General features: G+C 36.4%; 1 protein-coding gene across 5 annotated transcripts in view; it reads left to right on the forward strand.

Moving 5' to 3' along the window:
- The window catches only part of AP2B1 (adaptor related protein complex 2 subunit beta 1), a 120,623-nt gene that overhangs the window by 24,918 nt on the left and 82,136 nt on the right, over positions 1–13,569 (forward strand). For all 5 annotated transcript variants that reach the window (XM_081270416.1, XM_081270414.1, XM_081270415.1 and 2 more), the window contains exons 4-5: positions 1,863–1,998; positions 3,753–3,998. In XM_081270416.1, coding sequence (XP_081126542.1) covers positions 1,863–1,998; positions 3,753–3,998 — 382 coding nt within the window. The remainder of the gene's footprint in view (positions 1–1,862; positions 1,999–3,752; positions 3,999–13,569) is intronic.

Here is a 13,569-nt window from a genome sequence, read left to right on the forward strand (position 1 = left end):
GTTGTTGTTAATATCAGGGATTGAACCCAGAGGGGCTTAATCACATCTCCAGCCCTTTTTAAAAAAAATTTTTTAAAGATGTTGTTGAACCTTTATTTTATTCATTTATTTATATGTGATGCTGAGAATCGAACCCAGTGCATGATAGGCATGCGCTCTACCATTGAGCCATAGCCCTAGCCCCCACAGCCCTTTTTGTTTTTAATGTTGAGACAGCGTCTTGCGAAATTGCTTTGCAAGAGTTTCGCTAAATTGACACTCACATTTTCATTTGATTGAATGTGTAATGTTAAAAATAAGCTGGGTGCAGTGGCACACGCCTGTAATCTCAGTGCTCAGGAGGCTGAGGCATCAGCCAGCCTCAGCAATTAAGTGAGGCTCTGAACAGCCTTGTGAGATCCTGTCTCAAAAAAATAGGGGAAGTAGGGAGTTTGGAATATGGCTCAGTGGTTATTCAACCTGGGTTCAATCGCTAGTACCAAAAAAAGAAAAGGTAAATACATTTCACTAAAAGGAAATTAGGACATTAGAAAAATGACTGATGCTGAATCTGGTATTAGACATGTACAGATGAGCCTGGGTGAAGCATCGTGTCATATGAGAAGGCAAGGAACTGCTGAAAATATAGGGCCATTTCACAAGGACCCTGGAGTTAACTAAGTTCAAGGATGGAGGGCTGGGCATGGTGTGCATGCCTGTAATTCCAGGGACTTGGGAGGCTGAGACAGGAGGATTGCAAATTCAAAACCAGCCTTAGCAATTTAGCTTGCAAAGCCCTAAGAAGTTTAGTGAGATACTGTCTCAAAATAAAGAGGGCCAGGGCTCAGTAGTTGAGTGCCCTTTAAATCCCTAGTACCGCCCCCCACCAAAAAAAGTGATGGGGTAGCAGTTGGAAGAATATGAGCATTAAAAAGTATAACAACTGTAGTGCTTTGAAACTGCAGTAGATTGATATCAAGAATTACTGTTTTTTTTTTCTTTTTAGTATGAGAAAGGTTGATTTAAAAAAAAAAAAAGATTTGTAGAAAGATACACTAAAATATTGTAGATGAAATGATAGGATGTCTGGGATTTATTTTAAAATAATCCAGGGGGTGGGGATATAGCTCAGTGGTAGAGTGCTTGAGATCCTGGGTTCAAACTCCTGCCTCACAAAAAATTTTAAAAATTAAAAAAAAAAAATCCAGAGCAACCAGGTAAATGTGGGGATGAGAGTAGGGACAGTAGGTTGAAATCATAAATTAAACAAGATTGGGCATGTAGCAGTATTTGTGGGTGAGGGGTACATTGGGCTTGTATATTGCACTCTCTACTTGTTTGGAATTTTTCATAAAAACAAGTTGTTTTCAAAAACTACTTTGAGGACTGGGACTATAGTTCAGTAATAGAATGCTTGCATGAGGTTTCAACCCCAGCACCATCAAAAAAAGAAGAAAAAAAAAGCCATTTAGAGTCCTTGGGACCAGTACTCCAATTCCTTTAGTAATTAATTTCCATGATAATCATCCCTGTGGTAGCTGGATGTAGTGACCCATGCCTATAATCCCAGTGACTCTAATCCCAGTGACTTGGGAGGCTAAAACAAGGAGGATCACAAATTGGTGGCTAGCTTCAGCAATTTAGTGAAGTCATTAGCAACTTAGTGAGTTCCTGTCCCAGACTAAAATATAAAAAGGGGTATAGTAATGGTAAGGCGCCTCTAGGTTCTCCCCAGTACCAAAACCAAAAAACTTAACAAGCAAATAATTGTCACTATGGGGACACTGTCCTTGTATCAAATCATTGAATCAAGCCATTTCTTCATTTTCCAGCAGTTTAGCACCCAGGCCTATTTACTTTCTTTTTTCTCTTTCCCTTCTCAGCTCTCTCTTTCCAGATGTAGTGAACTGTATGCAGACTGATAACCTGGAACTGAAGAAACTTGTGTATCTCTACTTGATGAATTATGCCAAGAGTCAGCCAGACATGGCCATCATGGCTGTCAACAGCTTTGTGAAGGTAACTTTTCCCAAGGACTGCAGCAATCCCTTCTATTTCCAATAACCATTTTAGAAGTGACTCTTGGTATAGTTAGTGTCTGCATTGCAAATAAGCAATCTGTTTCAGAGTAAGGCTGCCAGGGAAGTATTGGCGATAAGTAGAACTGTTCATGTTTTAAGCATTCCATATGTCAGCATGTGTCATCAAGCGAAGTTCAAACCATATGTTGAGCCTTCTGTTAGCACTGCTTGGTACACGTATCCTTGCCAGATGGGTAGAATAAAGCCAGGTGAAACCTCACTGTTTTACCTTCCAAGGCTGACTAAGGTGGGCATATCGTTATTGTATTAGTTACCTGTGGCTTTATGTATTTTATTTTTGTAGAAATTAGCTTAACAGTCATCAGTATTAGAAACTGTAGGAAGTATTACTTTCGTTTCACTTCCTAGGTCTTAAAATATTTGATTAAGATTTTTTTACTATGGAAAATTTCAAATATTCATACTATAATTCCTAAATACTCATAATTTTAATAATTACACTTCCTATATGTGTGGTTTTGGGATCTCCACACCCCTTTCCTGCTAGATAAATTTTAAGCAAAGCCAATACATCGTATCATTTCATCCTTACATTTGTCAGAATAAGATATCTTTTTCAAAAATATAACCAGAGTACTATTGTCACATCTTTAAAAACTTTTAAAACCTCAAAAATTGCCTTAGTATAATTGAGTAGATAGATTTTTTTTCCTGTCATTAGATTTGATAAACATAATAATAAGATTGTTTCCATTAATTTTTTTTCTCTGACCGGAAATTAGTTTACATTAAAAAAAGAGGAAAAAAAAAAAACCTGGGTGTGGTAACACTTGCCTGTAATCCAGTGACTTGGGAGACAGAGGCAGTAGAATCCAGGAGGACTGTAAATTCAAGGTCAGCCTCAGTAATTTTGTGAGGCTCAAAGCAACTTAGTGAGACCTGTCTCAAAATATAAAAAACAAAAAGGGCTGGAGATGTAGCTCATTGGTTAAGTGCCTCTGATTAAATCCCTAATACCAAAAAAAAAAAAAAAAAGAAAGAAAGAAAGAAATGACAGCATCTCTAAAAATTAACTTTTAAAGTTTGAAAAAGTATCAATATGTTTCTTCCTTCTTGTAGACTTTTTGGGCTTTTTTTGTGTTTTTCTGTATAATACAAATCAGAGGGAAGATAACTTTCATTCTCCCCACCTGGTGGTTCATAGATGAAATATAATCACCGTTTTCATATATTTGCCACTATTATCTTTCCATGTTAAGTGCCTTTATAATCATTGTGTGTGTGTGTGTGTGTGTGTGTGTGTGTGTGTGTGTGTGTGTCTGTCTTTCTATTCAATCCATTGGGAAGATTTTGGTTTACATACTTTGAAAGTTAGAGCTGTGCATGGATTTATATGGCTAGCCTTGGATTAAATACTACTGGGCTTTTCCTTATTTTGAATATTAAACAGGTGATTTCCTTCTTGCTAAGTTGCTCAGGTTGGTCTCAAATTTTAATCCTCCTGCCTTAGCCATCCAACTAGGTGGGGTAATAGGCATATGTACCACTATGCCTGGCTTCCTTCTAAACTCTTGAATAGACAACTAAAACTTTTACTTAGAAAAGGAATAGGGAGATTGTTGTGTTGTAGGTGTAACCAGAAACTTAAATTACTAAAATATTCTCTTGTGGCTTGCATCAACTGGACTGCAACTGGACCTTATTTACTCAGAACTAATATTGTTTTTGTAGGACTGTGAAGATCCCAATCCTTTGATTCGGGCCTTGGCGGTTAGGACCATGGGTTGCATCCGGGTGGACAAGATTACAGAATATCTCTGTGAGCCCCTCCGCAAGTGCTTAAAGGATGAAGACCCCTATGTTCGGAAAACAGCAGCAGTCTGTGTGGCAAAACTCCATGATATCAATGCCCAGATGGTGGAAGATCAGGGATTTCTGGATTCTCTACGGGATCTCATAGCAGATTCAAATCCTATGGTAATAAACTGCTTTTATAAAGAGAACAATATTTAAAATGTGTCCCTTTTCAGCCAGGCATGGTGGTGCACCCCTTGTTAATCCCAGCAGTTTAGGAGGCTAAGGCAGGAGGATCGCAAGTTCAAAGTCAGCCTCAGCAAAAGCGAGGTGCTAAGCAACTCAGTGAGACCCTGGCTTTAAATAAAATATAAAATAGGGCTGGGGGATGTGGCTCAGTGGTCGAGTGCCCCTGAGTTCAATCCTTGACACCCTCCCCCCCAAAAGTGTCCCTTTTCAAAACATGTTTAACACAACCTGTCTTTGGGACATTGGATCATAGATACCTATGGAAACATGACTATTGTGTACCTCTCGCCCTCAGTGTTTTTGAGGTGTGACAATTGTTCAAAATATAAGCACTATAGAGTCTTAAAACAAAACTTTCTATTATACCTACCCCGTATTTCCTCAGAAATAAATTTTATAATCATTTTCTTCACGTGGTTTTACCTTAAAATTTTATACATACATACACATTTTTTTAGGAGAGAGAGAATTTTTTAATATTTATTTTTTTAGTTTTTGGCGGACACAACATCTTTATTTGTATGTGGTGCTGAGGATCGAACCTGGGCCGCACACATACCAGGCAAGCGCGCTACCACTTGAGCCTCATTCCCAGCCCACATACACATATTTTAAGGTTATTTTTCCCAAGAGCAGTAGTGCATACCTAACATCCCAGCAACTCGGGAGGCTTAGACAGGAAGATTGCATGTTCAAGGCCAGCCTCAGCAATTTAGCCAGACCCTGTGTCAAAATAAAAAGGACTGGGCTGATGTACCTCAATGGCAAAGTACCAAAAAAAAAAAAAAAAAAGAAAGAAAAAAAATTAGATAATAAAGATTCTTCATTTTGATTCAGTTTCTATTTCTATACTAAGAGAAAATACCAAAAACATGTATCTGAAGAAAATAATCTCTTGGTACCAGGGTTTGACCCAGGGGCACTTAACCACTTAGCCACATCCTCACTCTTTTTATTTTTTATTTTGAATACAGGGTCTCAGAGAGTTGTTTAGGGCTTCAATAAGTTGCTGAGGCTAGCTTTGAACTTGTGATCCTCCTGCCTCAGCCTCCAGAGCCACTGAGATTGTAAGCATGTACCACCATGTCTAGCTTTCTAAAGTTTTTGAGTTTGAACCGGATATAGTGATGATACACACTTGTATAGTGAAGGGGGTCAAGTGAACCATTGACACTTATTTGAATTGATTTGTCACTAAGTGTCATTACTGAGAAGAGGGAGGAATAGCCACTTTCTTTAAAGTGTTCCCCTTTTTGTCTACTATAGTATTTAATTGGAGACAAATAACTAAGTGTTAATCAGTAGATAACCTCTATTTTTTTGCTGAAGTTTTTCAATGGAGAGAAGAGTTAGAAGTTACCCGAAATAGATATTTTTCTTCCTTGCCAATTACGTACTCAGGTCTTCTTTGATGTCTCATTTGGTTCAACTTATTTTCTGGGTAACCTTGGCTTTCCGTTTATTATCTTTTCAGATTAGTAGTAAGGTCAAAGAATGAAGCAAGCTACATATTTTAAAGGTTATTCTGACTAATATCAGGAATCTTTAGTCACCTTTAGGCTTAGGGATGAGTGTGGAACCAAGACTTCTCTAAGGGCATAACAACCTGTGTAATATTTAATCATAATTTTTGTACAAACAACCCCCACTCCAAGCAGCACCATGTGACACCTTTTCTTTTTTTTAAGATAAGTTTATGAGGCAATAATATCTATTGTATGGAATGTTTAGCTGGTACCAACTTGAGTTTTTGTTACCACTTTTGATTCAATATTACTTTTTTAAATATTTTTTTTTTTAGTTGTCAATGTACCTTTATTTATTTTTTTATTTACTTGTATGCTGTGCTGAGAATCAAACCCAGTGCCTCGCACATGCCGGGCAAGTGCTCTTTCACTGAGCTCTATAACTCTAGCTCCAGATTCACTGTTATCTAGAGCAGCTGTCTTTGAAGTTCTCTGAGGACAAATAAGGAGATGAAGTGTTTGGGTTCCAAGCACCAACCAGATAAGCAGAATGTCATGTACCCTGTGGAAACTTATTAAATATTCATTGGTGCTAAAAATGGATAGAGAGCTAGAGGTATAACTCAGAGCGCTTGTTGTTTAGCATGTGGGAGGCCCTGGGTTTGATTCTCTCACTGGAGGAGGTGGGGAATAGAAGACTGGATTTAAATGAAAATTAATTCTCCTTCAGGCAATTACAGTTCCAGAGGGGGTGCAGAACCCTTGAAATTCTGGGTTAAGGACTAAGGGTTTAGCAGTAAAAGCATTTTTGTTTTTAACCTGTGTAATATTTATCCAGATCAACTAAGGGAATACAGTTTCTGGAATAAGCCTTCTTTATCTGATTTATTTTAAGATTTTTCAGTTTTTATTTTGTGTTTTGTTTTTGGCAGTGCTTAGGGCCTCACATAGTAGCCAAGCACTCTACCAAGGGAGCAACATCCACAGCTCTATTCTAAGCTTTTGTTATAGAAGAGAGGGATAGTTTCCTTTCATCCAAAACATTTAAACAACATATGTATGTCATTTATTTATGCTTTTTATTATGGGAATCTTCAAACATATTCAGAATAGAAAATATGAACGTAATAGATGAATGTGATAAATAGAGAGCTCATTACCAGATCCAATAACTATCAATACATGCCAATCTTGTTTTGCTTATTTTCTTTTCCATTCCTTAGGTGTATGTAATTTAAGCAGGTAACACATGAAAGGGTTTCTATTTGAATTTAATATATTATTCTATTGTATCAAAATTTTATAATACCTTTAATAATTCTCAACCTAGGCTGGAAATGATGTTGCACGCCTGTAATCCCAGTGGCTCAGGAGGCTGAGGCAGGAGGATGGAGAGTTCAAAGCCAGCCTCAGCAAAGGCAAGGCACTGAACAACTCAGGGAGACCCTTGTCTCTAAATTTAAAACAATACAAATAATAATAATAATAATTCTCAACCTAATTTTATAGTAACAAGATTTGTGGAGATTTTCAAAAATTTTTACTTTTAGGGAAAATTTAAGGTTACTTGGTAGATTTTATAAAAACTGTTTTAGGAATGTCTCTTTATCTTTTTTTTTAATTTATATTTTTTTATTTTTACTTTTTGAGGTGTTGGGGATCAAACACAGACCTCATTGAGCTATGCTAGGCAAGCATTTTATCACTGAGCTACATTCTTTTTTTTTTTTTTTTTAAAGGTGGGGGGGAGAGAGAGAGAATTTTTTTTTAATATTTATTTTTTAGTTTTTGGCAGACACAACATCTTTGTTTGTATGTGGTGCTGAGGATCGAACCCGGGCCGCACGCATGCCAGGGGAGCGCGCTACCGCTTGAGCCACATCCCCAGCCCGTGAGCTACATTTTTAGCCCATTCTTTTGGTCTCTGTCTCAAAATTTTCCAAGAGCTAGATGTCATCATTAGCTACCCAGTTATTGAATCTACTGCCCACTTAATAGAAAGTCTTTTTACATTCTTGTGAGATTTCTCAGTAGCAATAGCAGTTTTCTCTGATAGGAGAGCCAGGCACAGTGACAAATGGCTGTAATCCTACAGGCTCAGAATCCTCATGAGGCAGGAGGATCACGAGTTCAGAGCCAGCCTCAGCAAAAGCGAGGCACTAAGCAACTCAGTGATACCCTGTCTCTAAAATAAAATATAAAATAGGGCTGAGGATGTGGCTCAGTGGTCGAGTGCCCCGGAGTTCAATCCCTGATTACCCCCCCACCCCCCCCAAAAAAAAGGAGAGATTCACTTAAGTACTGGCTGTATTCTTAAATTTCATGCCAATAGTGCTTCACTTGCCTTACTCTTGTCCTGGCCTTGTTATGCATAGTCAAATCATTTGACTCCTTTTTTCTTGCTGTTTTAGTGAAGCACTGAAAAGGTTGGACTTAAAAGCCAGCACTTATACAACTGTACTTACTTTTGACTTTAAATCCATAATTTTTTTAAAAAAAATATTTTTTTAGTTGTAGATGGACACAATAATTTTATTTTTATGTGGTACTGAGAATCGAACCCATGTGAGGAAGCACTCTGCCACTAAGCCACAGTTCTAGCTCATAAACCCATACTTTTAACCTCAACTCTATGCCCTGCTTTTTAATCCTAAAAATGAAATCGCAATTATAAAATGTAACCGTATATGAAATATTACAGTCATCACACTGATGTTCTTTTTATCAGTAGGATCAAATGCTGCTAAGAATTAGATTGAGTAACTAAGTAACTAGATAGATTAACTTCCAAGGTGTAAAGGTAGAATATAAGGTTCAGTAGCTCAAAACACCTCATGAATTTTTAAGGTCTTATGTCATTAAGAAAATAAATACTTAAATGCCTTCTATTCCAGGCACAATAATACATTTATGTACAATATTTCAGTCAGTTCTCAGATTTGCCTTGTGAAATAGAAGTTATTCCATGTTACAGATCAAGAGATGTATATAGAGACTAAAGAACTATCCTAAAGGGCTGGGGATGTGGCTCAAGCGGTAGCTGCTTGCCTGGCATGCGTGCAGCCCGGGTTCTATCCTCAGCACCACATACAAACCAAGATGTTGTGTCCGCCGAAAACTAAAAAATAAATATTAAAAAAAAAAGAACTATCCTAAAGTCATGCAGCAAGTAGTAATGTAGCCAGGATTTTGACCTAGTATGTACACAACAAAATTTAAATATGTGTGTGTATATAAATCTGTTTCATTTTCTCGAAGTGGCTGCTATTTTTTTGTTGTTTTGCATAGCCCATTTCCAAGGTTGTGAACCAGCTACTATTTTGAATTTATATATGTCTTTAATTATCTGGATACTGTTTTATTATGAAATCATCTTAATCCTCTTATTCTTGTGATGGATATGAGTCCTTAGTTTACTGTTCTTGAGGAGTGGTTTTGTTCTTCTGCTGTTTCAGAGGCTGCTCCACATGGTGGCAGCAGCGGGCACCAGTAAATAGTAGACTCACTCTGGAAATGAACACTTCAAGGGCATTCTGCCTTAATTTTCTGAGGAAGCACTAGAGTATCTGCAGAATGACTTTGAAATCTCCTAATATGAGAGTAAAATGTTGACCAAGAGCTAACAGCTCAGATGTGTGCAGTCGTGCATGCTTTGAATCCCAACAACTCAGGAGGCCAAGGCAGAAGTGTCACAAGTTCAAGGCCATCCTGGGTAACTTAGCAAGACCCCGTCTTAAAAAGCACTGGGGATGTGTTTAGTGGTAGTGTGTTTGCCTAGCAAGGCCTGGTTTGATTCCCAGAATTGGGGGGAAAAAGAAAAAAAAAAAACTCTTGGGGTTATGTTGGCCTCCAGTCTTGTTCCAAGTAGTATTGTGCCTTGCTGAAATAATAGAACTTTATTATATTTTTACTTTGTCTTTTTGGGGGAGTATCACACACCTTGTTTTCTGCAGTTGTTTTGCCATTTATACTTTAGTTAAAGCTGAATTTCAGTGACATACAAGTTTATAGAAAAAGGTGGACTTTGAAGTAATAAATTCTCACTCTATTAAGCTAGGACTTTATGTTCACATTGCTTAATTTTCTTAAGTCTATTTTCTCTTCTGAAAAATGAAGTGTACTCTCTTGGAGAGTTGTTGTGAGTATTACTTGAGCTTTTGCATAAAAATTGCCTATTAATACACCTGTTTTATAAGGTCATAGCTGTTACTATAGTCATTTTAATAGACATTAGGCAAAGGCTAATGTCACTATGATATTAATTTAAAAGGTGCTGATTCCTTTGATAATCTATACAGATTGATACAGTGAAATCTGTTCTAAGGGAATTAGAGTTATTTTCAATTGTAAATTTTGTTCATTATTTTGAAAGCAAACCTTTATTCCAGATGAGGAAGCACTTTGAAGTTACAGGAAAGTAACCTCCATGATTTCTTCACAATTTCAAAAATTTTAGAAATATTATGTCACAAGTATATGTATATATACAAGAAAAAAATGCACTTTAGATGATAGTGAGTATCCTCTAGTTTTTATTCATACATTAGGATTTTTTTTTCTTCCTATGGTTTTTATTTTGCTCTCAAAATCATTTTGGGGGTATTTCTACTTAGCATATTCATGTTAAAATCTCCTCAAGGGAATACCTGGATAGCCCCACCATACATGCTTTGCTTTTTATTTTTGATCTTAGTTTTCCTGAGGCCCTTTGGCTTACTGCAGAGTTCCTTTGATCTTTGTCATCTAGGCCTTCTGTCAGTCTCAAGAGCGGGGAGTATCCCTTTTCTATTGCTTGATTTCTGCAGAAGTATAAACTGATGATGATAATGATGATTTTGCACTAGATATTTAACCCAGAGACACTTTACTACTGAGCCACATCCTACTCCTTTGTTTTTTATTTATTTCTAAGTTTCTGAGGCTGACCTTGAACTTGTGATTCTTCTTTCTCAGACTCCCAAGCCACTGGGATTAACAAGTGTGCGTCCCCTTGCCTGGCGTGTAGACTAATTAGTAAAAAAAGTTTTTTTTATTTGCTGAAGGTTCTTTTGTACAAGCAACATACTCAAAACAGTCTTAACTTAGGTCTGGTATAGTATTTTTTTTTTAATATATATTTGAGACAGGGTCTCCCTGAGTTGCTTAGGCCCTCATAAAGTAGCTAATGTCGGCTTTGAACTTGTGATCCTCCTGCCTCAGCCCCCTGAGCCACTGCCATCTTCTGTTAATTAAAACTTTTGCTGAAAAACCATTTTATGAAAACATTTTTCTTCTTAGAAGAAGGTATGTATTTCAACTGTGTGCTAGCCAACACATAGAATGCAGCATATGATTGTGATAATAGTTCTCAACCAGGGGTAATTTTGTTCCCCAGGGGACATTTGAAAATGTCTGGAAACATTTGGTTGTCATAACTGATGGGAGGAAAACTACTGGCATCTTGTGGGTAGAGTCCAGGGATGCTTTAAACAACCTACAGTGCAGAGGATAGTGTGTCCCCACACTCACCCCTACCAGGCCTAACTATCAATAGTGTCTAGATCATAAAACCTTAGAGATTAGATGCTTGAGCATCCCTTGATGTGAATATCCAGAATGCTTCAAAATCTGGAACTTTTTGAGCACTGACATGATGCCACAAGTGGAAAATTTACTTTATGTGATGAATTGCATTCAAGATGTCAGCACTCTGAAACTATAGTTTAAAGTAATCTTTAGGCTGTGTATAAGGTATATATGAAATAAAATGAATTGTGTGGGGCTAGGGTTGTGGCTCAGTTGTAGAGGGCTTACCTAGCAAGTGTGAGGCACTGGGTTCGATTCTCAGCACCACATATGAATAAATAAAATAAAGGTCAATTGATAACTAAAAAAAATATTTAAAAAAATGAATTGTGTTTTTAGACTTGGGTCCCATCCCTGCGATAGCTTATTACGTGTGTAATACTTTTCAAATTTCCAAAATTTGAAAAAATAAGAAATTTGAAACATTTCCAAACATTTATCTGGTTCCAAACATTCCAGACAAAGGATATTCAGCCTGTGTAGACCTCAGAGCCAGAGTGGCTGCTATTGCTCTGAGGTGAGTTCTGGGTTGGCTAACAGCTAAAAATGTGGCTTTCAGCAAGTTATTTAAAATGAGCTTCACTTTTCTCATCTGTAAAATTCTTATTTTACTGGATTATTTTGAAATGGAGGAATAATTTATTTAAAATTTAAATAATGCCTGACATGTATCAAATATTTAATAAACTGCAACTATTCTTGAACATATTTAACATACACCTTTGGTTATAATTTTTATTTAGGCTTTAGAAATCTTGTGCAGTGGTTTGTTGTTAGTTTAAGATGATAATACTGAAGAAGTTAAGTCTGTCTAGATTATTTTCTAAGCTCAAGGAAGATTTTTGTCAGAATATATTTGGTATTAATGGGGACTGTGTTAAATTGTCAAAGATAGGTTTAAACTGTGTAGAAAAAAGTAATTATGTCAATTTAGTGCCTTAATAATGGGATTTCTTCAATTCTTAAATATATTTTAATAAGTAATAGTAATACAATTAAAATATTATACATTGGTGAAATTAGAATGCAGCTTGTTACTCATACCAAATGTCCATAAAGAAGTTAGGGAACTTGTGGAATTTTAGGCGTGTATGAGTGTCATTATGTGGTAGGCACTTGAAAGTAATATAGGTGATTTGCTCAGTCTGTGTCTTGAGTTTCTCAAGTGACTAAAGTTATATTTGATACTAAAGGAGGAACTGCTGTTAATTTCTGCAGAATTGAAGTGTTGAGTAAGTGGACTCATTGGAGACTGCTTTGATGTCAGGCCCAGAGTCTTGAATTTCCCATTACTTGATCTGAGCACTTTTCTGTCTCTGCTTATGGAGAAAGTGAATACTTCCCCCCCCACCACCCTATTATATAATACACTTTGTGGAAATTGTTTTCTGTGTGTTCTCAACTTTTTTTTTTCTTCTCTTAAAATCATTGTTTTTACCATATCATATTATTGCCAATTTAGGGTTTTTTAAAAAATAATCTCATTGCAGGGGGATTAATTTAAATTTACAGAAAAGTTATAAAAACTGTTCAGAAAGTTTTTTTTTTTTTTTTTTTTTTTTCTAGTGGCTGTAGCAAAATATTTAAAATTCAGGCTCTGGAACCAGACTTGAGTTTGATTACTGGTTCTGCCATTTCTTAGCTGTATGGTTTCCCTAAGCTTTAGTATTCTCATCTGTAAAATGGAGATTAAATATAGTTCTTCTGTCATAGGATTGTTGTGAGCATTAAAGGACAGAGGACTTGGGACTAGGGATATAGCTCAGTGGTAGAGTGCTCACCTTGCATGTGGAAAGCACTGGGTTCGATCCTCAACACCATAAAAAAAATAAAGGTATTGTGTCCATCTACAACTAAATATATATATATATATATATATATATATATATATATATATATATATATTTTTTTTTTTTTTTTTTTTTTTTTTTTTTTTTTTTAAGAAAGGACATGGGGCCGGGGTTGTGGCTCAGTGGTAGAGTGCTTGCCTAGCATGCGTGAGGCACTAGGTTCCATCCCTGGCACCACATTACAAATAAACAAATAAAATAAAGTTATTGTGTCCATCTACAACTAAAAAGAATTTTAAAAAAAGTTTATTAAAAAAAGGACAGAGGACTTGCAGAGCTCTAATACTAAACCTACTATAGAGTAAGCTACAATAATGACAAACATATATTCTCTTTTGTGTAGTGATTGTGGTGCTGGATATTAGTGATTTTAAAGATTAAAATTTTAAAAGTTGAGGACAATTTTACAACAAATGAACTTTATATTATTACTTACCATATCATTGCAGAATTATTTTTACAAAGTAAAATATACCTTTGAAGCAGTACTCATCAGAAATTTCCTAAAAACTGAATTGCCGCGTCCGGCGAAATGGACCGAGTCCGGCGAGAGACGTCGGGGTTAACAGAATTCACAGGACACCAAGGTTCTTCATCCAGGGGAGACTGACTTTATTATCTCAG

The sequence above is a fragment of the Spermophilus citellus genome (assembly GCF_964194105.1).
Source record: "Spermophilus citellus genome assembly, chromosome: 17".
Taxonomy (NCBI): Eukaryota; Metazoa; Chordata; class Mammalia; order Rodentia; family Sciuridae; genus Spermophilus; species Spermophilus citellus.